General features: G+C 43.1%; 1 protein-coding gene across 3 annotated transcripts in view; it reads right to left on the reverse strand.

Annotated features, from left to right (window-relative positions):
• Positions 1 to 27,395, reverse strand: part of LOC115156016 (integrin alpha-6-like) — a 35,939-nt gene that overhangs the window by 3,676 nt on the left and 4,868 nt on the right. For 2 of the 3 annotated variants that reach the window (XM_029703196.1, XM_029703198.1), the window contains exons 2-18: positions 12,839 to 12,966; positions 12,623 to 12,702; positions 12,205 to 12,466; positions 11,434 to 11,565; positions 10,715 to 10,928; positions 8,735 to 8,928; positions 8,555 to 8,649; positions 8,321 to 8,448; positions 8,126 to 8,215; positions 7,944 to 8,005; positions 7,650 to 7,819; positions 7,416 to 7,559; positions 7,164 to 7,279; positions 6,886 to 7,045; positions 6,712 to 6,798; positions 6,527 to 6,606; positions 2,181 to 2,258 (exon numbers count right to left, since the gene is read on the reverse strand). In XM_029703196.1, the coding sequence (XP_029559056.1) occupies positions 2,181 to 2,258; positions 6,527 to 6,606; positions 6,712 to 6,798; positions 6,886 to 7,045; positions 7,164 to 7,279; positions 7,416 to 7,559; positions 7,650 to 7,819; positions 7,944 to 8,005; positions 8,126 to 8,215; positions 8,321 to 8,448; positions 8,555 to 8,649; positions 8,735 to 8,928; positions 10,715 to 10,928; positions 11,434 to 11,565; positions 12,205 to 12,466; positions 12,623 to 12,702; positions 12,839 to 12,966 (2,220 nt within the window). Of the gene's footprint in view, positions 1 to 2,180; positions 2,259 to 6,526; positions 6,607 to 6,711; positions 6,799 to 6,885; positions 7,046 to 7,163; positions 7,280 to 7,415; positions 7,560 to 7,649; positions 7,820 to 7,943; positions 8,006 to 8,125; positions 8,216 to 8,320; positions 8,449 to 8,554; positions 8,650 to 8,734; positions 8,929 to 10,714; positions 10,929 to 11,260; positions 11,378 to 11,433; positions 11,566 to 12,204; positions 12,467 to 12,622; positions 12,703 to 12,838; positions 12,967 to 27,395 lie in introns of all 3 variants that reach the window. The other variant, XM_029703199.1, reaches the window with a different exon arrangement.

Below are 27,395 nucleotides of genomic sequence, written 5' to 3' on the forward strand. Positions count from 1 at the left end.
AAGGCAGTTATACAATTTTAAAAACATTACAATACATTAATTACAGACACATGCATACACCAAGTGTGTGCCCTCAGGGCCATACTCCACTACCACATATCTACGACACAAAATATATTTGTTTGTGTGTGTATAGTGCGCATGTTATTGTGTGTGTATGCATGTGTCTGTGTGTGTTACTTCACAGTCCCCGCTGTTCCATAAGGTGTATTTTTACCTGCTTTTTAAATCTGATTCTACTGCTTGCATCAGTTACCTGATGTGGAATAAAGATCTATGTAGGCATGACTCTATGTACAGTCATGGCCAAAGGTTTTGAGAATGACACAAATATTAATTTCCACAAAGTTTGCTGCTTCAGTGTCTTTTAGATATTTTTGTCAGATTATTACTATGGAATACTGAAGTATAATTACAAGCATTTCATAAGTGTCAAAGGCTTTTATTGACAATTACATGAAGTTGATGCAAAGAGTCAATATTTGCAGTGTTGACCCTTCTTTTTCAAGACCTCTGCAATCCACCCTGGCATGCTGTCAATTAACTTCTGGGCCACATCCTGAATGATGGCAGCCCATTCTTGCATAATCAATGCTTGGAGTTTGTCAGAATTTGTAGGTTTTTGTTTGTCCACCCGCCTCTTGAGGTTTGACCACAATTTCTCAATGGGATTAAGGTCTGGGGAGTTTCCTGGCCATGGACCCAAAATATTGATATTTTGTTCCCCGAGCCACTTAGTTTTCACTTTTAACTTATGGCAAGGTGCTCCATCATGCTGGAAAAGGCATTGTTCAACACCAAACTGGTCCTGGATGGTTGGGAGAAGTTGCTCTCGGAGGATGTGTTGGTACCATTCTTTATTCATGGCTGTGTTCTTAGGCAAAATTGTGAGTGAGTCCACTCCCTTGGCTGAGAAGCAACCCCACATATGAATGGTCTCAGGATGCTTTACTGTTGGCATGACACAGGACTGATGGTAGCGCTTACCTTGTCTTCTCCGGACAAGCTTTTTTCCGGATGCCCCAAACAATCGGAAAGGGGATTCAGAGAAAATGACTTTACCCCAGTCCTCAGCAGTCCAATCCCTGTACCTTTTGCAGAATATCAGTCTGTCCCTGATGTTTTTCCTGGAGAGAAGTGGCTTCTTTGCTGCCCTTCTTGACACCAGGCCATCCTCCAAAAGTCTTCGCCTCACTGTGCGTGCAGATGCACTCACACCTGCCTGCTGCCATTCCTGAGCAAGCTCTGTACTGGTGGTGCCCCGATCCCGCAGCTGAATCAACTTTAGGAGACGGTCTTGGTGCTTGCTGGACTTTCTTGGGCGCCCTGAAGCCTTCTTCACAACAATTGAACCGCTCTCCTTGAAGTTCTTGATGATCCGATAAACGGTTGATTTAGGTGCAATCTTACTGGCAGCAATATCCTTGCCTGTGAAGCACTTCTTGTGCAAAGCAATGATGACGGCACGTGTTTCCTTGCAGGTAACCATGGTTGACAGAGGAAGAACAATGATTCCAAGCACCACCCTCCTTTTGAATCTTCCAGTCTGTTATTCGAACTCAATCAGCATGACAGAGTGATCTCCAGCCTTGTCCTCGTCAACACTCACACCTGTGTTAACGAGAGAATCACTGACATGATGTCAGCTTGTCCTTTTGTGGCAGGGCTGAAATGCAGTGGAAATGTTTTTGGGGGATTCAGTTAATTTGCATGGCAAAGAGGGACTTTGCAATTGATTGCAATTCATCTGATCACTCTTCATAACATTCTGGAGTATATGCAAATAGCCATCATACAAACTGAGGCAGCAGACTTTGTGAAAATTAATATTTGTGTCATTCTCAAAACTTTTGGCCACGACTCTAGTACCGTGCGCCTCCATAGTCTGTTCTGAACTGTGAAGAGACCTCTGGTGGCATGTCTTGTGGGGTATGCATGGGTGTCCGAGCTGTGTGCTAGTATTTTAAAACAGACAGCTCAGTACCTTCAGCTTGTCAACATGTCTTACGAAAGCAAGTAATGATGATGTCAATCTCTCTTCCACTTTGAGCCATGAGAGATTGACATGCATGTCATTAATGTTCGCTCTCCGTGTACTTTTAAATAAATCAGATCAAAAAGTATTTTAAATCTAGTTGATGCAGTAGACAACAAGTGGAAATGTTAGAAACACTACTTACCCTGCAACAGAAAGTAACAGCTCAATCACAACTTTAGCCTTTGCTTTCACTCTTCCCATTTTGTCCTGTGTACTGGTCCTGAAAGTAGAGAAATGACACATAAGTGTTTGTTATCCTCTTAAAATGTAATGGCAAAATATAGATTTCTGCCTGAAATAGACATACCCAAAAGTAACTGCTATTCGTGTGTAATTACATGCTTCTGACATGCAGAAACTTTGTATATTTGGAAAGAAGACATCTGGGAGATGAGGAAATGATTAGAAGATAGATAGTTAACACAAAAACAAGCACACACGAAATAAGTTTTTATTGTTATTTTGATGGTCATCTCTCATTGACAAGCTATAAGTAAATTATTAATGCCTAGAGCTGGAAACACATCAGGTGGCTTCCACAACATGTGAACAATATCATGTTAAAAAATAGGCTTGATAGACCTAACAACTAGAAATGGGCAGATGTTTTAGTAAGTGGTGTCAGGTGTGGTCACGGGACGTTTCCAAGTGTCCCTAAAACTCTCCAAAGTGGCATATGTCTGTAAATTAGATAATTCCAGTGCTATTACATATTTTCAATCCCTAAATGCTGTTTGTTCAGTATAAAAACAATTTCTACCATATCAACCTCACTTCAAACATTGTGGTGGTGTTATGGGGTATCCAGGGTATCCAGGGTACATTCCAGTGTCCTTTCAACCTCTCCAAAGTGTCTGAATGTGGTAATTACACTGTTTTTGAAAAATGGATGTGCCTAAAAGTTATTGGTAACTATAAAAACAACATTTCTACAACACCAACCTCTCTCAAACATTGTGGTGGGGTCGGGGGACATACACGTGTTTTTTCAACCTCTCCAAAGTGCCTGAACGTTTAGCCTAGGCATATCCAATGTATTGGTCCCACATTCAAATGAACTGTTTACAAAAACCATATAAAAGCAACATGTATACATAAAAAAATAGATATAACATGTATTCTGAAACACAAACTTGGTTATACGTGTCCTTCGCTAGAAAATGTGCAAAAATAGAAATAGGCTGAACTATTTATAAATGGCATTCATATTCGTTTTACATCCCAGATAAGGATGAGGTTGCTTTGGGCCCCTAATTCAGCCATTTCCAACACCAGCTGCTCTCGGAAGGCCAACTGAGAGAGAGGGGTTTGACCTTTAGCTTTGGCCATCTGCTTGTGGAGAATGAAAGCATTTACTGTAGCAATGTCCACAAAGTGGTAAACAAAAGTCTTATACCACTTCCTGGTAGTAGCCTATCAGAGCATCAGATAGGTCAACACCCCCCATGCTGTCATTGTAGTCCTTCACAGAAACGGGGATATTCTTCCTCACCCCTGCCTCATTGGCATTTTTCACCCTCCTTGAGACATTGTTGTTATTAAATGCCTTATGCTGTGTGGTGAGCATGGTTACTTCCATAGTGTCTATCATTTCACAAAAAGCAGCGTATTAGTCCTGATCCAACGAATAGTACCCCTCTTCGCTGTCTTTGTTATGTCGTTTACCTTGGTCTTAGGGAAACCCGATTCTGTTAGGATGAATGGTGCCACAAGCCCCCATTTTCTTTTTCAAGAGGTCTATGAAAAGGTCTATGACTAGTATAAAAATTGTCCTCAAAGAGCTTGTACTCACTGCCAAGGAAGGGGAAGCCCATCAGCTGCATGACAGAGTCATAACTAAGCAGTGGGTGTGATCACCTTGCCTTCATAGATGAAAAAGTTCCACGTGTAGGCTGAGTCTGAATCAGCTAGCACAAAGAGCTTGTAGCCCCATTTGGTCGGCTTATTTTTCATATATTGCTTCAAGACAATTCGAGTCTTTGGGGCAACCATGCGCTCAACTATATATAGATTTTGAGCAGGCTGGTAATACGTTTTGCATGCCTCCACCATGTCATGATAAAGGGGCTTGACTCTAGCAAGACAATCATACCCTGCAGCCCCTTTCTTCTGGTCATTCTCCTTTCGTGGGTCACTCATGTGAAGAGCACAGTTGATGGCCAAGAATCGGTTTTCACCTACGATGGAGGTGGGGAACTCGAACCGATAGAGTGGGGACTTGCTCCAGTTGTCAACTAGTCTTGATACCTTTACCAGTCCCATGTAAATCACCAAGGACATGCAGTTGAGCATGTCAGCCATTGTGACAGGCTTCCAAGACATCTTCCATCCCCCCTGCTGCTTCTTGTCGGTATTACTAATTAGTGTTCCCAGTACAGAGGTGGTAAAGTAAAGCTGAAACAGCTGTAAGGGGGTGTATGTTTCATCACTAACCAACTGTGGGCCTTCAGGTCGTTTGGGTTTAAACCTAAATTGTTCTGGCTCCTCATCATCTTGAAGGACCGTATTGCACCTGTCCTCAGTTGTGCTGCTTCCACCGCCTCTCCCTCTCCCTCTTCTCTGAGGCCTAGATCTCCTCCCTGCCTCCGCACCTCCAGATGAACTTGCAGACAAGGGAGTGGTGCCAAGACCTGCAGTGGGGGTGGTTGAAGAGGAGTGGGGCCTTTGTCGAGTGGTGGATTTAGAACCATCAGACGGGGTAATTGACATAGCAGTGGGGGGTGAAGACCTTGACCGGCTGGGCGCTTGCTGGGAAGGGTGGCTCCCAAACATCATTATCCAAATCCTCTGCATCCTCCATACTGTGGGGAATATAATAAAGGGATATTTTGTTGATATTTTGTTACCAAACAACATTACTGTAAAGTAAAAACACCAAGCCTAAATTTGATCTGGACAGTGACTCACATAGATGGTGTAAAGCACACACACAATGCAAACAGTAACACTTTGGAGACAATGGTAGAGGTGAGAACCACAGAGAAAGGGAAAGGAAAAGGGGGGGGTGTCTTCAGCATTTAACCCCTCTGAATAAACAATGGCCATAAGAGTTTTGTGGCCTCTCCAGATTTACAAGGATGAAACTTAGAACAGCAAACAGTTAACTAATATGAAACATAGACAATAACTACTTTGGAATTATATAACATTGAAATGACTTGTTACATAGGCCTATGTAAACTAAAAACAAAGCACAAAAAGCAGACAACTTATAAAAACCGAAATACATATAGTAAATTAGCTATGTAAAGCCATGGAAATCATTTACTTACAAATCTAAAAGTGGATCGAATCCTTCTAGAAAGCAATCTTCATCGGCCAAGTCGAAATCCTCGTTGTCCAAATCGCTCCCCTGATCCGAGTCCGACTCCAGAAATGTATTTTATATTTTATTTTAATTTTATATATTATGTCGATATACTTATTCATAGCGGCCTTCTTTTTAGGTTCCTGTTGGATATATTTATATGAGTTTACTTCACTTCGATATCCATTTTATTTTCTTGAGAAGCCATATTTTATGAAAATTCGATTAAATATGTTTACAATGTAATGTAGCGGTGCGTCTCGTCCTCTGAGACCAGGTAGCGATTGTTCGCATCACGCATAAAAGGTTCGAGGCCTTGTCCAAGTCAACTCCATATCCCTTGAAAGCGTATCTCATTGGCTACAAGACTGTCACGTTGCCATAGTAGCCAATCTCCAGTGTAATGGATGCCTTCAGCACGTAAGCAGGGAACATATTTTGATGCGCAAAGACAGTCACTCCGTAGACATTCAATGTTGCCATTAAGTCATACTTCATCAGATAACATTGGCTGGATTTGTTCCTACCAACCTACAGATTAATGTGATATCCCCCCCTGTAGTTATAGCTCAAAAACAGGCCAAATCGAAGCTTACATTGTAAGATGCTTGGTGAAAACGTTGTGTAAAATACACATTTTTGACTCTCGGGGCTGGTGATCAATAACATTAGGTCACTCAGACAAATATGATATCCTAATGATCTGTGAAGCCCCGGATTCGGTGTGTATCAACGTATTCCTTATTTATTTTGTTTGTGCTACACAACGCTAACTGGCAGGTAGCCTAGTGGTTAGAGCGTTGGACTTGTAACCGAAAGGTTGCAAGATCGAATCCTCGAGCTGACAAGGTGAAGAAAAAAACTGTCGTTCTGCCCCTGAGGCAGTTAAACCACTAGGCCGTCATTGAAAATAAGAATTTGTTCTTGACTAGTTAAATAAAGATAAATAAAAAACGCTAACCACAATCTAGGTTGCAGTCATCGGCCCTTATAAATGTGTGTGCCCATAAATGGTATTAAGTCACATCAAATATTTGAAGGTACAAGATACTCAGCTTTCCACAGACACCATACTTTTGCAGATAGGGGCTACCGTTCTCATACCAGACTGAATTGAAGAAAAAATATTTATACAAGTCAATCATCAGTCACCTTCGTGAAAAAATAATAGTGCTACTTACGTTTGAAGCTCAAGGTCAATATTAATTTCTGCAGTATTGAGAGAGATACCAGCAGTGCTCAAGATTATGTAGAAAGTAACCTGGAAACACATTGCATCCAAATATTTCATAACATTCACCACGAGTGAGCCACACAATGACAGAATTTTTAAAAATTCTGTAATGAAAACAAGTGCATAGCCTACCTCGGAATCTGTTTTGAATGGATTCCCCAGTTCACATTCTGTTTGGGAGCCATTCTGATTGGCTAAACAGAGAACCGGTTTATCCCTCTGGAGAACAAAAACTCATTACAATGTTATTACTTGACGGATAGTAAAAATTTGCATGCTGAAATAAACCAGAGTCACTTCACTTACTGTCATTTTCTGAGAGCGGAAACCGGAGTATGAGAGAGCGTTGGGGAACATCCCCACCAGCTTAGCCTCATGGGCATCATCCCCATTTCTGTTTTTCACTGTCACCTCCAGAGCTATGTCCTTCTGATCACTGAGGGATATCACTGGTAGCCCATTCTCCCTGGATAAAAACAAAACATTGCCTTATACCTCTTCCTCAGATTCATGGTTTTCTTTTCCAAATCTTATCATGAAAGTCCCAGAATGTACATGCACTAAGAATGTGTGTTCATACTCACATAGGTAATGGGGGAAATATATCTTGGTTGAGCTCTTTGGAGCAGAATCTGTACTCCAGTTGTAAGTTACTCTGGCAAATATGATCATTTCCGCATCCCTCCTTTAAGAAGTTCACCTGTAATGAAGTAAGATCAAGCTTATTTCCAATGCATCTGACAGTAAGTCCATTCTAAACTTTACTGAATTCCAATCACTCTGAGACATTCAATGACATCATGAAACACGTGTAACAGTTGGGAAATTATGGTTACCTCCGTGACGACCTTGCTTGGCTGGGAGTTGTCAAGAATAGGCACAAGCTGGGGGAGAGCGTTCTGCCTCTTCTGCCGCTTGGTACCCTGGATTCCCAATGAGACCTCAATGGGAATACCACGCAGCTTGTCCCTAATGTTATCCTACAGACAGAAAACAATTATGTACACCATCTCCCTTCTAGGTATCATTCTATAATCCCAAGAGGGTTAGAGGAATACCAAATATTATACCTGCAGTTTGATTTTTGTCTTGATGCAAGCTCTTTTGTTTTGTCCCCGGAGGTCCAGAGTTCCGGTCGATTGGAAGTCCTGGTCGGTGCGAGACTTATTGAGGAAGAGGATCCTGGAGGGAAGCCCTTGCTTCCTGCGATCTGCCTCACCCTCAAATGCGTAGCGGATAGCTGTAAGGAAGCATTCCAGAACAACAGTATGTATTATGTAAGGACAAAGGGATTCAGGACTTTCAGGACTATGACAAATTATGCAATTTGGGTTGAGGTGAAAGAAGAGAGAGGCTTGACTTACTTAGTTTTGGGCTGTAGGATACAGGGTTTGCTTTATAGGTGAAACATGCCTCCACGGTCAAGCTATAGACCACAAATGGATTATAATTCAATTGTGTTAATAGGAAACAAATCTACAGAAGTGCAAAGATGTCAGACATATTTTCAAACATGAGTAGTCATCAAATCCCATCAACACCTTACCAGATGCTGTTGCCACAGGTTTTCTTTGTGAAGTCAATTTCCTTTGGAGTAATTTTGACATCCTTCTTAATGCTAATAATTGGCCTTGCCCTAAAAAAAAGAGTTGTTACGTGAGTTGTTACTGTATGTGTTATCGTGAAATGTATTTGTAAGGTCGTAACTGGATTGTTGTAGATAGCCTAACAAGATCATTACCTGTAAACGAGAACTGTATCTGAGAGAGACCCAATAGCTATATCAGGATAGGAATTCTTATCTAAATCCATATTCCCAGCCAGAGAATATCCAAATAATCTGATGTTGTTGGGCATTCCCTCAAGGATCTGAAATGACAAATAAATCAATAAGTGAAAATGGGATGCAGCAGTGATGTCATTCCATTACGTCAACAAGCATATCCTTTGACCAATAAAACACTGCATAACCAACCTGTGCCGGCTTGGTGTTGATTCCATTAGCAGAGCCATGGTAAATGTATACTTTTCCTGCCCCGGCATCAGCGTAGGGCGCTCCAACAGCAATGTCTGTAAAAGAGAAGCCATTTAGCTATGGAATGTTATGACACAAGCACAGAAAGGTCAGAAATAAGTACAGATGCCAGGTTCCCACCTTGATAGGAGTCCTGATTGATGTCACCGATGTTCTCCACTGCCAGCCCAAACATTGAGTCTTTGGTTCCATTGAGGCGGATTGGGGTGATCTTGTCCCACTTTCCTGCCTGGTTGATGTAGACATAAACAGCTCCTCCAAAGTCTCCCTCTTTCATGAAGAACTGAGGGGCTCCCACAACAATATCCTGCCACCTGGGAAGCAAAAAGTAAAGACCAAATTTGAAACATAAGTTACAATATCCATGTAGGTTTGATGACATAATACAGGGTTCCCCAATAGGCGGGTGATTTTATACTTAACAAAAATATAAACGCAACAAACAACAATTTCAAAAGATTTTACTGAGTTACAGTTCATATAAGGAAATCAGTCAAATATGGAATTCGCATGACTGGGCAGGGGTGCAGCCAGGCCCACCCACTGGGGAGCCAGGCCCAGCCAATCAGAATGAGTTTTCCCCACAAAAGGGCTTTATTACATACAGAAAAACTCCTCAGTTTCATCAGCTGTCCAGGTCGCTGGTCTCAGATGATCCCGCAGGTGAAGAAGCCGGATGTGGATGTCCTGGGCTGGCATGGTTACACGTGTGCTGCGGTAGTGAGGCTGATTGAACGTACTGCCAAATCCTCAAAAACAACGTTGGAGGCGGCTTATGGTAGAGAAATGAACATTAAATTCTCTGGCAACAACTCTGGTGGAGAACCCTGCAGTTAGCCAGCCAATTGCATGCTCCCTCAAAACATCTGTTGCATTGTGTGACAAAACTGCACATTTTAGAGTGGCCTTGTATTGTCCCCAAAACAGGGTGCACCTGAGCAATGATCATGCTGTTTTATCAGCTTCTTGATATGCCTCACTGGTCAGGTGGATGGATTATCTTGTCAAATGAGAAATGCTCACTAACAGGGATGTACACAAATTTGTGCACAAAATTTGAGAGAATTTTTGTTGTTGTTGCGCGTACAGGAACATTTCTGGGATCTTTTATTTCAGCGCATAAAACATGGCACCAACACTTTACATGTTGCGTTTACATTTTTGTTCAGTATATTTGGCCCCACAAGTTTTCTGAGTAAAAAAAAAAAATTGGGGGGGTTATAATTTTCCCAAAATCACCAGGAAATCATCTCAAAGTGATTTTAATTCAGGAAATCTGCTCCCAAGTATTCACACTGTGATCGTATCCTAATTAGAGCCCTGCACGGGCATGAATTTTAAACCCGAGCCCTACCCATGCCCACAATGTTCATGCTCTACCCTACCCAGGCCGATTGTTTCTGGCCCGGCCCGGCCCTGCCTGAAACCAGAAATAACTTTCTCCATTAGTAAATCCATTAGCTGCTCCTCTCTGTGTGTCACTCACTCCCTGCACGCTGCTCACTCTGCATGCACTCTGCTCATGGCGGCTCTGGGTCTGTAAGTACCCATAGCAACGGCTCCGCTTGGGCTGCTCTGCTCAATGATGAGACATGAGAGCAGTTAGCTGTAAACTCCGACAAAACTCAAGGAACATTATAATTTTCGGTGAAATCTCTCCCATCTTATATTTGACGAGGTTGAAGGACTTCTACGACGCAGCAGGGCACGAGCAAATGGCTCAGCTTCAAAATGTTAGTGATCAATTTAGTGATACCCAAAGCCCTGCCCATATCCTAGTTATTTATGAAAAAAACAGGCCCTGCATGGCACTAACCCAATGTATAATGTCGGGGCCGTCAGACTCAGCTTGGATAGCAGAGCTCTAATCCCAATGTAATCAAGGTTTGAAATGATTCTGTTTATGCCAAATACTGTATCTGTTCGTTTGGGATTCTTGAAGTGAATTTGCAGTGTACAAATTATTTATAACTAAGTTCCGGCCCCCCAACCATCCGCTCAAGGAAAAATGGGCCCACGGCTGAATGTAATTGGGGACCCCTGACATAATGTATGGATAAGCCAAAACTGGAAAAGCAGAAGTCAACTTGTGTCACATACCCATCTCCATTCAGGTCGACCACAGCTACATCATATCCAAAAGAAGATGCCAGTCCAGGCCCTTCTAGAATGTACTCTGGGGAGAGTCTTGCGGACGCTTCATTCTCTTTTCTCAACAGGACCACAGCCCCACAGTGATTGGCTCGCGGCGCCCCAGACACAATGGTCAGGCCACGCCCCTTGGTGATGCTATGCCCAGAATCAATGGAAAACCCTGCAACATGACATAAGAGGAATGTAGGTATATATCTTATATCTTATACTATGCATCATTCAGAGCGTTCATCTTTCATGAATAAATGAGTGAATTTGGGATGTAAAGAAAAACACAAGATGTGAAATATAGTCGTCATGTCATCTTGAAGCAACCAAGAAAACATATGTTGATATGCATATAAGTATCCCAGTAAAAACTGCAGTACATTCAAGCATTACGTTGAAATAATTACATGGTAAAAATTCAGATTATAAACCATTCACAAGTTAGTGACCATGTAGATGGAATGGTTAAGAGATTATGTTTTAGCCACCTCAGAAGTCACAAACCTAAGAAACTATTGGTCGTCACATCCAGACTTTTCTCAGGGCTGACCTGTAGAGAAGGCGACTTATACAGAAACTGATCAGCGTTGGCAGCAGACAAACTGGTCATGAACAGGATGCCTAAGCACAGAAAACACATAGTTCCCGCAGTCAAAGTTCAGACCTACTGTACCCACCTAAGTAGCTGTTAGCAGGCACAGGCACCAGGTCAGGATCCAAGAGGTTCTCATCTCCAACTTCATAAGGCCCATCATCATAAAATCCCCTTTCCAACAAAGTGTTGTTCTTTTGCTCTACACGTACTATGCCTAGAGTGGTTGAGAGTGAGGGGTGAAGATGTCAACGAAATGGTGCTGGGTTAAATATGATCCTCAACAAAACAATATGAAACCTTCAACAATAATGACACAAGCAAAATGTAACTGGGTGAATTTCTTTTTTTACAGGTGAAAATAACATTGTATTGAAAGGCAATCCATGGTCGGACTTCTGAATTAATGAAATGTACCCATTCATTCTCGAAGAATGACTTATAAATGGCTCCTGAGCTTAGTTCAACTGGCGTACCACATCAGAACCCAAAATATAAGCTTGTTCAATGTTTGTAAACAAAGTAAATGTAAACACACACTGTATAGCCTAAAAACATGGTTAAAACTAGAATTGTGAAACCATAGACGGTCAGTCCTTGCATCCATAGCTCTGTCTTTGAATTTGAGGGTGATTACATTTATCTAGCCCCGTCCCCCGCTTTTTACAGAAACAGTGATCGGAAGAATGCTTGGTCATTGTTTCAACTGCTGATTGACACTTTAAAGCACAGTAAGGAAACGTCTGATGAAGTATGCTGCAAAGCCTTTCCTTACCTCTAGAGGACATGTGAATCACAATATACTGCACAGCTCATTCTGCTGAGATTTAAATCTATATATTGTACATCCACCTACCTTTCCAGTTGTAGGCGCCAGGCGCTCCAAACACCACATAGTGGTAGTCCTTGGTGAACGTGGCAGCCAGCCCTTGCTGACAGGAGCCAAACCTCTCATGGCCTCTGGCTCTCCCCTCACAGAACCTCCAGTTCCCTCCATCTTCATCAGAGGATGCATCAATAGTGAGGTCCTGACTCAGGATGTAGCAGCGACCTGTGATGTCGCGGGACTCCTGAGCAGTGTCCACAAACAGACGTCTCTGATAGCGGTGAGCGCAGGTCTGCAATGACGAGACAGCGGAATCAGCTTCGCAAGGCTAGGTCCTAAGCTGATGATGCTGTAGATCTGACGCAACGTTCTGCACAGCAGACATACAAAGCACTATGAACCTGGCTAGTAACACAGCAATGCACAGTATTCTCTGACACTGACTTACCACAATCTTCCCTCCGGGGCCCTGGCTGTTAACTGTCACCCCCATCCACTGGTTCTCCTTGTTCTCCACTCTCACATCCTCTGTGGGAATTTATGTTGATTCTCGCTTTAGAATGAATTTTACTTGGAGTATATTGTGGTTAATAAAGCAGAATGTTCAACCATATGTTGTGTAAGAAAGAGAAACAGAGAGAACCGGATTTGAGTAACACCTCACCTTCATTGTCAAAATCGATGCGGTCACAGTCATCGGATTCGGTGGTGATGTCACAACTGTACAGGCCACCGGTTATGTTGGCTCTCTGGTTAGCCAGTGCTTTGGCTCTTGGTGCTCCAATCAACAGTCTGCAAAAAAAAATATTAATATATATATTAATATATATATATATATTTTCCAATTACTGTCTCTTTAAGATATTCATGGTCTATAGATGAATATACTGTGACAATAGCAGATGTCAGAGATGTTTAGTAATCCTATACTGCAGCTGTCATATTCAATCATCCATATTGACCAAAGCGGTCAGTTTATTAACCCAGAACTGGCCTGGATAACAGACACCATGTCAAATATAGCACATGTCCACTACTTAATATTCAAACTGCCAGCAATCATAGTACTGTCTCATAGACTTCAAGAAATTGTGAACATGCCATTTGAGATGTACCACAATTAAAGATGTTTTTTTTTTTTTGTATTTCATCTGGCTGTCAGTTAATGTCCTCAGGATAATTATTTTGGGGAACTTCTCATGATCTGTCTCTGTAGTACAGTAGTCTACTGTGCTGTACAATTAGCACAAGGCAGAGAAACAGTACGATCTAATTTGGAGCATATTCAATCATATGATTGTCCTGTACAACATTAGTTCACTGACCACAACATATCCAAATCACCCGGAGTGCCTAAGAGAATCCTAACAACCGCAGGGGACAATATCCTGCATGAATACGTTTTAGGGTTGAATAACTTGTAGAGCCATTTATTTATGCCCTATATTTATGCACAATACTGTATAAGTGGTCCCGTGTGGCTCAGTTGGTAGAGCATGGTGTTTGCAACGCCAGGTTTGTGGGTTCGATTCCCACGGGGGACCAGTACGGAGAAAAAAAAATGTAGGAAATGTATGCATTCACTACTGTAAGTCGCTCTGGATAACAGCGTCTGCTAAATGACTAAAATGTAAATATAAGAGCTGTGACTGACTGATATTGCAATTAAATGTAATAGCTTAGGAGGGTTTTTAGGAATTGGCTGTACTTGGCACTTCACTAAATGAAAAAAAGCATCCCTGTTAGGCTAACACTATAAAAGTGGAACCAACAGAACAACCCCAGTGAGAGACAAACACTTCAGCAGGACCTCTCTCTGGGTCATATTTTCCAGCCTGAACAGTGAGTGAGAGCCACAGCCACATACTAAGGAACACTGAAAACATGATCAGATGAGTCAATGAGAATGGCTAACATTACCTCCCACCATTAGCTCTGACAAATTGCCTAGTCATTGGCGACACCCTTCCCAGCAGTACTAGACTTAAAAATATTAATCCAGCGATCATACACTGTTTACCAGGAGGCAGGGCCACCGACGTTAAGGCTACGCTGAAGATGGTGCAGGCTAAGGCTAAAATTGGCGAGTGTAGAGAGTATAGGAATTTTGTTATCCACGTCGGCACCAACTATGTTCGGATGAAACAGTCAGAGGTCACCAAGCGCAACATAGCTTCAGCGTGTAAATCAGCTAGAAAGATGTGTCGGCATCGATTAATTGTCTCTGGCCCCCTCCCAGTTAGGGGGAGTGATGAGCTCTACAGCAGTCTCACAACTCAATCGCTGGTTGAAAACTGTTTTCTGCCCCTCCCAAAATATATAATTTGTAGATAATTGGCCCTCTTTCTGGGATTCACCCACAAACAGGACCAAGCCTGGCCTGCTGAGGAGTGACGGACTCCATCCTAGCTGGAGGGGTGCTCTCATCTTATCTGTGAACATAGACAGGGCTCTAACTCCCCTAGCTCCACAATGAGATAGGGTGCAGGCCAGGCAGCAGGCTGTTAGCCAGCCAGCCTGTCAGCTTTGTGGAGTCTGCCACTAGCACAGTCAGTGTAGTCAGCTCAGCTATCCCCATTGAGACGGGGGCTGTGCCTCGATCTAGGTTGGGCAAAACTAAACATGGCGGTGTTTGCCTTAGCAATCTCACTGGAATAAAAACCTCTTCCATTCCTGTCATTATTGAAAGAGATTTTGATATCTCACATCTCAAAATAGGGCTACTTAATGTTAGATCCCTCACTTCCAAGGCAGTAAACTAATCACTGATCATAATCTTGATGCGATTGCCCTGACAAACATGGCTTAAGCCTGATGAATTTACTGTGTTAAATGAGGCCTCTCCTCCTGGTTACACTAGTGAACATATACCCCACACATCCCGCAAAGGCGGAGGTGTTGCTAACATTTACGATACCAAATTTCCATTTGCAAAAACAAAAATTACTGTGTTTTCGTATTTTAAGCTTTTCGTCATGAAATCTATGCAGCCTACTCAATCACTTTTTATAGCCACTGTTTACAGGCCTCCTGGGCCATATACAGCGTTCCTCACCGAGTTCCCTGAATTCCTATCGGACCTTGTAGTCATGGCAGATAATATTCTCATTTTTAAATTTAATATTCACATGGAGAAGTCCACAGACCTATTCCAAAAGGATCCATCATCGACAGTGGGTTTTTTCCAACATGTCTCCGGACCTACTCACTGCCACTGTCATACTCTGGACCTAGTTCTGTCCCGCAGAATAAATATTGTGGATTTTAATGTTTTTCCTCATAATCCTGGACTATCAGACTACCATTTTATTACGTTTGCAATCGCAAAAAATAATCTGCTCAACCAAGGATCATCAAAAGCCATGCTATAAATTCTCAGACAACCCAAAGTTTCCTAGATGCCCTTCCAGACTCCCTCCACCTACCCAAGGACGTCAGAGTACAACAATCGGTTAACCACCTAACTGAGGAACTTAATTTAACAACATTTGTCATAAGAAACTAGCTCCCTGGTATACAGAAAATACCCAAGCCCTGAAGCAAGCTTCCAGAAAATTGGAACAGAAATGGTGCTACACCAACTGTAAGTCTTCCGATTAGCTTGGAAAGACAGTACCGTGGCAGTATCAAAGAGCCCTCACTGCTGCTCGATCATCCTATTTTTCCAACTTCATTGAGGAGACTAAGAACAATCCAAAATTTGGTTTTGATACTGTCGCAAAGCTAACTAAAAAGCAGCATTCCCCAAGAGAGGATGGCTGTCACTTCAGCAGTGAAAAATGAATGAACCTCTTTGACAAAAAGATCATGATCATTAGAAAGCAAATTACGGACTCCTCTTTAAATCTGCGTATTTCTCCAAAGCTCAGTTGTCCTGAGTCTGCACAACCCTGCCAGGACCTAGGATCAAGGGAGACACTCAAGTTTTTTAATACTATATCTCTTGCCAAACATACCCTCGTAAAACTGACCATCCTACCAATCCTCGACTTCGGCGATGTCATTTACAAAATAGCCTCCAATACCCTACTCAACAAGCTGGATGCAGTCTATCACAGTGCCATCCGTTTTGTCACCAAAGCCCCATATACTACCCACCACTGCGACCTGTACGCTCTCGTTGGCTGGCCTTCGCTTCATAATCGTCGCCAAACACATTGGCTCCAGGTCATCTACAAGACCCTGCTAGGTAAAGTCCCCCCTTATCTCCGCTCACTGGTCACCATAGCAGCACCCACCTGTAGCACGCGCTCCAGCAGGTATATCTCTCTGGTCACCCCTAAAGCCAACTCCTCCTTTGGTCGTCTCTCCTTCCAGTTCTCTGCTACCAATGACTGGAACGAACTACAAAAATCTCTGAAACTGGAAACACTTATCTCCCTCACTAGCTTTAAGCACCAGCTGTCAGAGCAGCTCACAGATCACTGCACCTGTACATAGCCCATCTATAATTTAGCCCAAACTACTACTTCTTCCCCTACTGTATTTATTTATTTTATTTATTTTGCTCCTTTGCACCATATTATTTATATTTTAACTTTGAACTTTCTTCAAACTACAAATCTACCATTCCAGTGTTTTTCTTGCTATACTTTACTTTGCCACCATGGCATTTTTTGCCTTTACCTCCCTTATCTCACATCATTTGCTCACATTGTATATAGTCTTATTTTTTTCTACTGCATCATTGATTGTATGTTGTTTTACTCCATGTGTAACTCTGTGTTGTTGTATGTTGTCGAACTGCTTTGCTTTATCTTGGCCAGGTCGCAATTGTAAATGAGAACTTGTTCTCAACTTGCCTACCTGGTTAAATAAAGGTGAAATAAAAAAAAATAAAAATAAAAAATATTGATGAAAATAGTCATGGCCTCTAAACCTTCAAGCTGCATACTGGACCCTATTCCAACTAAACTACTCAAATAGCTGCTTCCTGTGCTTGCCCTCATATGTTGAACATAATAAATGGCTCCCTATCCACCAGATGTGTACCAAACTCACTAAAAGTGGCAGTAATAGTCTCTCTTGAAAAGCCAAACCATGACCCATAAAATATAAAAAACTATTGGCCTAAATCACATCTTCCATTCCTCTCAAAACCTTTTGAAAAACTGTTGCGCAGCAACTCACTGCCTTCCAGAAGACAAACAATGTATACAAAATGCTTCAGTCTGATTTTAGACCCCATCATAGCACTGAGACTGCACTCGTGAAGGTGGTAAATTACCTTTCAATGGCGTCAGACCAAGGCTCTGCATCTGTCCTCATGCTCCTAGACTTTAGTGTTGCTTTTGATACCATCGATCACCACATTCTTTTGGAGAGATTGGAAACCCAAATTGGTCTACACGGACAAGTTCTGAACTGGTTTCAATCTTATCCGTCGGAAAGATATCAGTTTGTCTCTGTGGATGGTTTGTCCAGTGACAAATCAACTGTAAATTTCGGTGTTCTTCAAAGTTCCGTTTTAGGACCACTATTGTTTTCACTATATATTTAATCTCTTGGGGATGTCATTTGGAAACATAATGTTAACTTTCACTGCTATGCGGACTATACACAGCTGTACATTTCGATGAAACATGGTGAAGCCCTAAAATTGCCTTCCCTGGAAGCCTGTGTTTCAGACATAAGGAAGTGGATGGCGGCAAATGTTTTACTTTTAAACTCAGACAAAACAGAGATGCTAGTTCTAGGTCCCAAGAAACAAAGAGCTCTTCTGTTGGATCTGACAATTAATCTTCTTCTCAAATAAAACTGAAGGACCTCAGCGTTACTCTGGACCCTGATCTCTCTTTTGATGAACATATCAAGACTGTTTCAAGGACAGCTCTATTCCATCTACGTACCATTGCAAAAATCTGAAACTTTCTGTCCAAAAATGATACAGAAAAATGTATCCATGCTTTTTTCACTTCTAGATTAGACTACTGAAATGCTCTACTTTCCGGCTACCTGGATGAAGCACTAAATAAACTTCAAGGTTTTACTGCTAACCTACAAAGCACTGCCTGGGCTTACTCCCACCTATCTTTCCGATTTGGTACTGCCGTACATACCTACATGTACGCTATGGTCACAAGACGCAGGCCTCCTAATTGTCCCTAGAATTTCTAGGCAAACAGCTGGAGGCAGGGCTTTCTCCTATAGAGCTCAATTCTTATGGAATGGTCTGCCTAGCCATGTGAGAGAAGTCTTTATTGAAGACTCATCTCTTCAGTAGGTCCTATGATTGAGTGTAGTCTGGCCCAGGGGTGTGAAGGTGAATGGAAAGGCACTGGAGCGACGAACCGCCCATGCTGTCTCTGCCTGGCCGGTTCCCCTCTCTCTCCACTGGGATTCTCTGCTTCTGACCCTATTACAGGGGCTGAGTTACTGGCTTACTGGTGCTCTTACATGCTGTCCCTAGGAGGGATGCGTCACTTGAGTGGGTTGAGTCACTGATGTCATCTTCCTGTCTTGGTTGGCACCTCCCTCGGGTTAGTGCCGTGGGGGAGATCTCGTGGGCTATACTCAGTGTTAGCTCAAATGGTTGAACATATCCCTCTAGTGGTGTGGAGGCTGTGCTTTGGCAAAGTTGGTGGGGTTATATCCTGCCTGGTTGGCCCTGTCCGGAGGTATAGTCAGATGGGGCCATAGTGTCTCCCAACCCCTCCTGTCTCAGCCTCCAGTAATTATGCTGCAATAGTTTGTGTCGGGGGGCTAGGGTCAGTCTGTTATATCTGAAGTATTTCTCCTGTCTTATCCGGTGTCCTGTGTGAATTTAAGTGTATGCTCTCTCTCAGTGTATGTTCTCTCTCAGAGGACCTGATCCCTAGGACCATGCCTCTAGACTACCTGGCCTGATGACTTCATGCTGTCCCCAATCCACCTGGTTGTGCTGCTGCTCCAGTTTCAAATGTTCTGCCTGTGGCTATGGAACTCTGACCTGTTCACCGGACGTGCTATCTTGTCCCGAACCTGCTGTTTTCGACTCTCTCGCTCTATCTTCCGTACCTGCTGTCTCTAACTCTGAATGATCAGCTATGAAAAGCCAACTGACATTTACTCCTTAGGTATTGACTTGTTGCACCCTCTACAACCACTGTGATTATTATTATTTGACCCTGCTGGTCATCTATGAACGTTTGAACATCTTGGCCATGTACTGTTATAATCTCCACCTGGCACAGCCAGAAGAGGGCTGGCCACCCCTCAGAGCCTGGTTCCTCTCTGAGGTTTCTTCCTAGGTTCCTGCCTCTCTAGGGAGTTTTTCCTAGCCACCATGCTTCTACATCTGCATTGCTTGCTGTTTGGGGTTTTAGGCTGGGTTTCTGTATAGAACTTTGTGACATCTGCTGATGTAAAAAAGGGCTTTATAAATACATTTGATTCTATTGCATATCTGGGTAACAATATTGCATATTGTGCAGCATGTTTGTTGTGTTACATAGATGAAGTAGTATTGTAATGCTATTAGGGAACTATATTGGGGACATAATTGAGTGATCACTGTCCATACACTACAAGTGATATGTTAAACCGCTTAGGGAGATACTGGATAACAGATACGTATATGGGTGATAGTGGGCCACAGTGCAAATCCATTGGATACGTTGTGGGAATTTCCACAAAGGGGGGCAGGGAATCCTCTCCACCTTCTTCCTCCACTCTGCATGATTCCACAAGCTATTCCGTGAACCACCTATTGATTCTTTGGATAGGGTCATGGACCTTCATTTACCAAACAAGGCCTCCGAAGAGGAAGCTTGTTGGGAAAAGGGAAGATCGAAGCCCAAATTATGTCCCCTCCCCTCTATCAACAGCCACTGAAATGCAAATAACAAAGATGTTAACTACAGTTTCACAGAGCGACTGAGCTGTCAGTTCGAAGTGCAGTTCAAGATAGTTGAGGGCTTTCAAAATCACTATTTATTCCAATGTTACTCTTGCACATCACACTCTCACTTAAAGCCTGGGAAAACCAACCCCATAGAGCTGCATTAGAGTGGGAAACAACACACAGGGATTTGTATCTGCATGTAAAGGTTCTCAGCAGTGCTCCCCATTGATACAGTTGAAGTCGGAAGTTTACATACACTTAGGTTTCAGCCATTCCACAAATGTCTTGTTAACAAACTAGAGTTTTGGCAAGTCGGTTAGGACACCTACTTTGTGCATGACACAAGTAATTTTACCAACAATTGTTTACAGACTATTTCACTTCTAATTCACTGTATCCCAATTCCAGTGGGTCAGATGTTTACATACAGTAAGTTGACTGTGCCTTTAAACAGCTTAGAAAATTCCAGAAAATTATGTCATGGCTTTAGAAGCTTCTGTTAGGCTAATTGACATCATTTGAGTCAATTGGAGGTGTATCCGTGGATGTATTTCAAGGCCTACCTTCAAACTCAGTGCCTCTTTGCTTGACATCATGGGAAAATCAAAAGAAATCAACCATGACCTAAGAAAAAAAATTGTAGACCTCCACAAGTCTGGTTCATCCTTGGGAGCAATTTCCAAATGCCTGAAGGTACCACATTCATCTGTACAAACAATAGTACGCAAGTATAATCACCATGGGACCACGCAGGCGTCATATCGCTCTGGAAGGAGACGCGTTCTGTCTCCTAGAGATGAACGTACTTTGGTGCGAAAAGTGCAAATCAATCCCAGAACAACAGCAACGGACCTTGTGAAGATGCTGGAGGAAACAGGTACAAAAGTATCTATATCCACAGTAAAACGAGAACTATATCGACATAACCTGAAAGGCCGCTCAGCAAGGAAGAAGTCACTGCTCCAAAACCGCTATAAAAAAGCCAGACTACAGTTTGCAACTGTACATGGGGACAAAGATCGTACTTTTTGGAGACATGTCCTCTGGTCTGATGAAACAAAAATAGAACTTTTGGTCATAATGACCATCGTTATGTTTGGAGGAAAAAGGGGGAGGCTTGCAAGCCGAAGAACACCATCCCAACCGTGAAGCACGGGGTAGCAGCATCATGTTGTGGGGGTGCTTTGCTGCAGGAAGGACTGGTGCACTTCACAAAATAGATGGCATCACGAGGAGGGAAAATTATGTCAGGAAGTTAAAGCTTGGTCGCAAATGGGTCTTCCAAATGGACAATGACCCCAAAATGGCTTAAGGACAACAAAGTCAAGGTATTGGAGTGGCCATCACAAAGCCCTGACCTCAATTGTATAGAAAATTTGTGGGCAGAACTGAAAAAGCATGTGCGAGTAAGGAGGCCTACAAACCTGACTCAGTCACACCAGCTCTGTCAGGAAGAATGGGCCAAAATCCACCCAACTTATTGTGGGAAGCTTGTGGAAGGCTACCCGAAACATTTGACCCAAGCTAAACAATTTAAAGGCAATGCTACCAAATACTAATTGAGTGTATGTAAACTTCTGACCCGCTGGGAATGTGATGAAAGAAATAAAAGCTGAAATAAATCACTCTACTATAATTCTGACATTTCACATTCTTAAAATAAATTGGTGATCCTAACTGACCTAAAACAGGGATGTTTTACTAGGATTAAATGTCAGGAATTGTGAAAAACTGAGTTTAAATGTATTTGGCTAAGGTGTATGTAAACTTCTGACTTCAGCTGTAGTTGTTAAATTTGGCAAGTCACTGAAGGGTAACATCGGCATTCACACGCAGCACTCCAGCCTTTGCGTACAAAGTCTAGATGACACATGAAAACAAGCTGCTCATTTCTGAAGGAGAAAATATATATTTTTTTAAAGTACTTATAGATAAGCACCTTATTCCCCTGTTATAATGATTACCCAACAGCTTCTGATCTAGATAAACTAATAGGGAACAATTAAGCAATTAGACACAAGCAAGGCTGGACTTTGTTAGCTTAGAGTCCACAAGACAAAAAGTGCTACTGGTAGTTGAGAACTTTGACAGTCATGGAACTTGCCTGACGACTCATCCTGAATTTAATTTCGCTGCTGTATCGATCGCTCAATACATCAGTCTGAACCCGCTATCCTAGAAGTAGTACGTGCTGACGTAAAAATGACGTGATTCATGATTGGTGTAGGCCGGCTCTGGCCCAATGCATCGGTTTCTTGAACCAAACAGAATGGTTTGAATGTGTTCACATTCTAGAAGTCCTCGGGGAGGAAGCAAATCCAGACTCGTCGTGGAGAAGGAACGTTAGTGGGTGTGGTGTTTGACAGGAGCGATGTGGATGGGTAGCCAGGCAAAAGACGGAACTGAGACTCATTTTCCAAGTACAACAAGATTTGAAAAGGTTCAACGCATCGGAAATTAACTTTTTAGGACACATTATCAAAAATAACATTGCAAATCTACTGCACTCTCTTCCTCTAAAACAGAAACCCCCAGGTTATAGCATCAAGTTAGCTGAGCTACTAAGTACATGGAGAGCCGTCATATTCCTATCCGTGTCAAGAAGTCTAAAACAGTAGGATTGGTTACAGACTAGGGCTAGGAGGGGTGGCAATATTTGCGGTGTGTCCTTAAAAACACGCAGAAAAGTGACAATTTCATGCAGCGCTAATGGGAAGTTTTAAGACCCACAAAAATCAGTAACGCAGTTGTTAATGGCAGGGATTTTGAGAGCAGAAGTGCAGCCTATCCAGTCATGACACACAGTGCCCATGGAATGAGAGGTGTGCCTTTTGTGGATTTGAATCTCATACTTAGAAACATTAAAAAAAACTATTGGTTTCCCCTCATTTCATTTCATTTGATTCAAAACCAACCATAGCCTACCCTCCCCTTAATCATGGCTGGTTTAGCAGCATAGCATATAGTGTGTCTTTTTATTTTGACCATTAGCCAAAAGAAGCCTATGAATAAAGGGGTTTTAAAATGTTCTACTGAGAATGCTTTAAATATTTTGGAGGTTTTTGCCCGCATGCTTTTTTATTACTCATAATTCACATCCCTGCATTTTTCTTGTTCACGTAGGCTATCCACCCCCCTTTTGGAAGAGCACTCCTCATCCGATACCAAAGACATACTCCTCAAATACTATTCAGTCCTATAATTTTTGGGAGAATCTGCCACACACATAGGCAACGATAATTGACAGGAGCCTATTATTTAGTACAGACATGTAATGCGATGCTACTGGCGGCAGAGAAGTCAGGCGCAGGAGAGCGGAAACTGATTTACAACGGTTGTGTTTAATAACCATAAACCACCGTCAACAGAATAATACAATAAATGGGTCAAACAAAACCCGTTAAATACACATGTAATTGATGGAATTGGAACCAGGTGTGATGGAAGACAAGACAAAACCAATGGAAAATGAAAAGTGGATCGGCGATGGCTAGAAGGTCGGTGACGTCGACCGCCGAACGCCACCCAAACAAGGAGAGGGACCAACTTCGGCGGAAGTCGTGACAAGACATTTAAGGCTGTGTGTGCACACAATTCCATGAAACGAGAGAAGTGATTTATGATTTCATGCTTCTGACTTGATCCTACTATTAAAAACCAAACTTCCATGGCTTCGAATGCAATGCAATTTTGTCTGTTATTTCTGCAGAAGTGCAAATACAGTATGATCTGTAAGATGGTTCTATGATGTTTATAAAACATGATTTTATAAACAAAGTTTGGATGTGCGTAAAACCATCCATAGTCTAAGTTGCCTTGTGTGTATTTTACTTTCACAGGGAGCAGTTATGGTGCCTGTAACTGTATCTAGACATAGCCTATTAAAACAAGTTGTTAGGTCATTTTTTTGTTGTTGTCTTTTTAGGCCTTATCAATAGCCTAGTGAATTTAATCTTGCTTATTGACTACGTTTGGCATGTCCATATTCAGACTGCAATTTACAGTAAGGTGTAACGGTTGGCGTACGTAGTGGACCAAGGCGCAGAGGGTCGAGTGCTCATAATGACTTTTTTATTGAACACAAACAAAACAAGAAAAACGATCGAACTAACAGGATTGCAGGCTACACATACAGTTATGCAAACAACAACTTCCCACAAAGGGCTACCTAAGTATGACTCTCAATCAGCAACAACGATGTACAGCTGTTCCTGATTGAGAGCCATACCAGGCCAACACAAAGAAATACACAACATAGAAAACCATAGAAATACAAAACAAGAACATTACCCAAAAACCCCGGAACACATAAATCAAACACCCCTCTTACATAAATACATATCCCATAAACCCCGAACCACATAAAACAAATACCCCCTGCCACGTCCTGACCAAACTACAATAACCAATAACCCCTTATACTGGTCAGGACGTGACATAAGGCTAGCCCCTATATCAGTGCGAATGCTATACTGTAGCCTATGTTTAACAATGCATTTCCATACTGAACCAATGCAATTAGAAGACTGTGGACTGCAAACATGTTCAACATATTTAGCAAATATGGGGCAGGCTATTTAACGAAGTAGGCTATAAGGGACTAACTTTCAAATTGGAGTTGATGACAAAGCAATACATAAAATACACAACATGAAGCAACCACATATTTAGCCATGGAGCACATTCTGATTGGCTAGTGAGGGGCCAAGCCTTAACACACACCCACAAGTTGTTTATTCTCCAAAACCCAGCCCTTTCACGGCATCGCCAGCTACTACGCCCATAATTCCGATTGTGAAAATAGTTAAAATATTTCTGACACACCCCTGAACCTATAACGCTACCACCAGCGCTACGATTTACAATTGCATAGGCCTGTTAAAATAGAGCCCAACGTGTAAATGAATAGTGGTGGCCAAACTGTGGTTGTATCCTGTGACCTTGCTGACCTTTTCCCCCAAATGTTGTGTGATGCTGACCCTACAGCTGTGCACTCAAAGTCCCCAGAACCACTGCAGCTGTTCTAACTGTGTCTGTTTACCTACACCAACACTTGGCACTGGCTTGTTACACCAGCCAGGCCATAACAACATTTGGCAAAAGTGTGTGGTTTTTCAAACCACCAGGGTCTGAGCTCCTCTATCACTGCTAATAAATCAGTGTCTCAGTCTCTACCCAGTAGATTATAACCTGCCTTTGAGCTTTACTGGGACACAGCCAACTGCCAGGCTCCTGAGAAATTCCAAGCTTCTGTTTTTCCATCAAAGATCATTAAATGTAAACCTCCTGTGCTAGTTCCAGGCCCTGGGTCTCCTGCCCTGCTAGGCCCCGAGTTGGCTGTCACCCTAGGTCTGCAGTCCCTGCTCCTAGCCAGTTCGCAGCCCCCAGCCTCAGCCAGTGCCCAGCCACCTGTCCTAGCGCTAAGCTCCCAGTTCCCTACTCAGCTAGGCTTGCAGTGCTCTGTCTTAGTAGTAGGCCCTGAGTTTCCTGCCCGGCTAGGCCCTCAGCCTCCTGACCTGGGGGAACCACTGTTCACTGACCCAGGGGCCTGCTGTCTCCAGTTCTGGGAGGCCACCCCACCTCCTGCACTGGAAGACCCTTGGCCCTCACACCTGGGAAATCACCTGACCTCGTCTCTGGGGGCCCAGCCTGCCCCTGCCTTCGGATCTCTGATGAGCCTCGCCCAGAGGTCTCCACCTGCTCCACCATGGGAGCCATCATCTTCAGCAGTAGGGAGAAGTCTAACTCAATGTCCAGGAATGAGCCCCAGTGGCCTTCAACCAGCTGAGCTAGAGGATCTTCCACCACCCCCGTGGCATCCCATGGGATGGCCAGACACTGTTCCTGCGACATTGTGCAACCTCCTCGTGGGGTGGCCCCTACGCCCTTACGTGCCCCAAAGCCAGCACCCTCCTGGCCCCCATGGTCCTCTAAAGTGACACTTGCTATCAGCTATCCCACTAGTTTGGCCAGATGCACAGTAGGACTGGACCCCACTTTGTCTGGTCCCTTAGCTGCTCTGACCCTCTGCCCTGCCTGTCCTGCTGGATAGGACAAGGCACTTAAAAACTATGCCCCACATTGCGGCATTTCCGAAGTTGTTTGGATTTCCGTAAGAAATCCAGGGGCGGCTGTAAAAAAGGCCATTCCTTTCAGCCAATCAGCAGATTTGAATGGTCATTTGGACTCTGGCTCCGCCCACTGTAGCTCAGTGTTTTTTAGTCTTCGACAGAAGATGCAAGTCTGGCTGGCGACCGAGTTTTCAGTGTTTATTTTAGAAGTGGTGTGTGTGCATCCACAATGTAAGTTGTGGCTTTATATTGTTGGGGATTGTTTATGATGATTACTGCATGCTACTGAAACCTGAATAAATGTTGGTTATCTTGTTACATCTATAACGTAGTTGTTCTGTAGCCAGTTGGTATCATTCTTTACCTGTTTAACTAATACATATCGTCAGTACAGAATTGCCAGTTAATGACTTGTGCATGGTTGTATTTACACTACATGACCAAAAGTATTTGGACACCTGCTCGTCGAACATCTCATTCCAAAGTCATGGGCATTAATATGGAGTTGGTCCCCCTCTTGTTGCTATAATAGCCTCCATTCTTCTCGGAAGCCTTTCCACTAGATGTTGGAACATGCGCTGTGGGGACTTGCTTCCATTCAGCCACAAGAGCATTAGTGAGGTCACACACTGATGTTGGGCGATTAGGCCTGGCTCGCAGTCAGGGTTCCAATTCATCCCAAAGGTGTTCGATGGGGTTGAGGTCAGGGCTCTGTGCAGATCAGTCAAGTTCTTCCACACCGATCTTGGCAAACCATTTCTGTATGGACCTCGCTTTGTGCACGGGGGCATTGTCATGCTGAAACAAGGAAAGGGCCTTTCCCAAACTGTTGCCACAAAGTTGGAAGCACAGAATCGTCTCGAATGTCATTGCATGCTGTACCATTAAGATTTCCCTTCACTGGAGCGAAGGGGCCTAGCCCGAACCATGAAAAACAGCCCCAGACCATTATTCCTCCTCCACCAAACTTTACATTTGACACTATGCATTCGGGCAGGTAGCGTTCTCCTGGCACCCGCCAAACCCAGATTCATCAGCCGGACTACCAGATGATGAAGCGTGATTTATCACTCCAGAGAATGTGTTTCCACTGCTCCAGAGTCCAATGGCGACGAGCTTTACACCACTCCAGCTGGCGCTTGGCATTGATGATCTTAGGCTTGTGTGTGGCTGCTCGGCCATGGAAATCCATTTTATTAAGCTCCTGATGAACAGTAGTTATTGTGCTGATGTTGCTTCCAGAGGCAGTTTAGAACTCAGTAGTGAGTGTTGCAGCCAGGACAGAGAAATTTTACACGCTACGTGCTTCAGCACTTTGCAGTCCCATT

This window comes from Salmo trutta, chromosome 20, assembly GCF_901001165.1.
Source record: "Salmo trutta chromosome 20, fSalTru1.1, whole genome shotgun sequence".
Lineage (NCBI taxonomy): Eukaryota > Metazoa > Chordata > Actinopteri > Salmoniformes > Salmonidae > Salmo > Salmo trutta.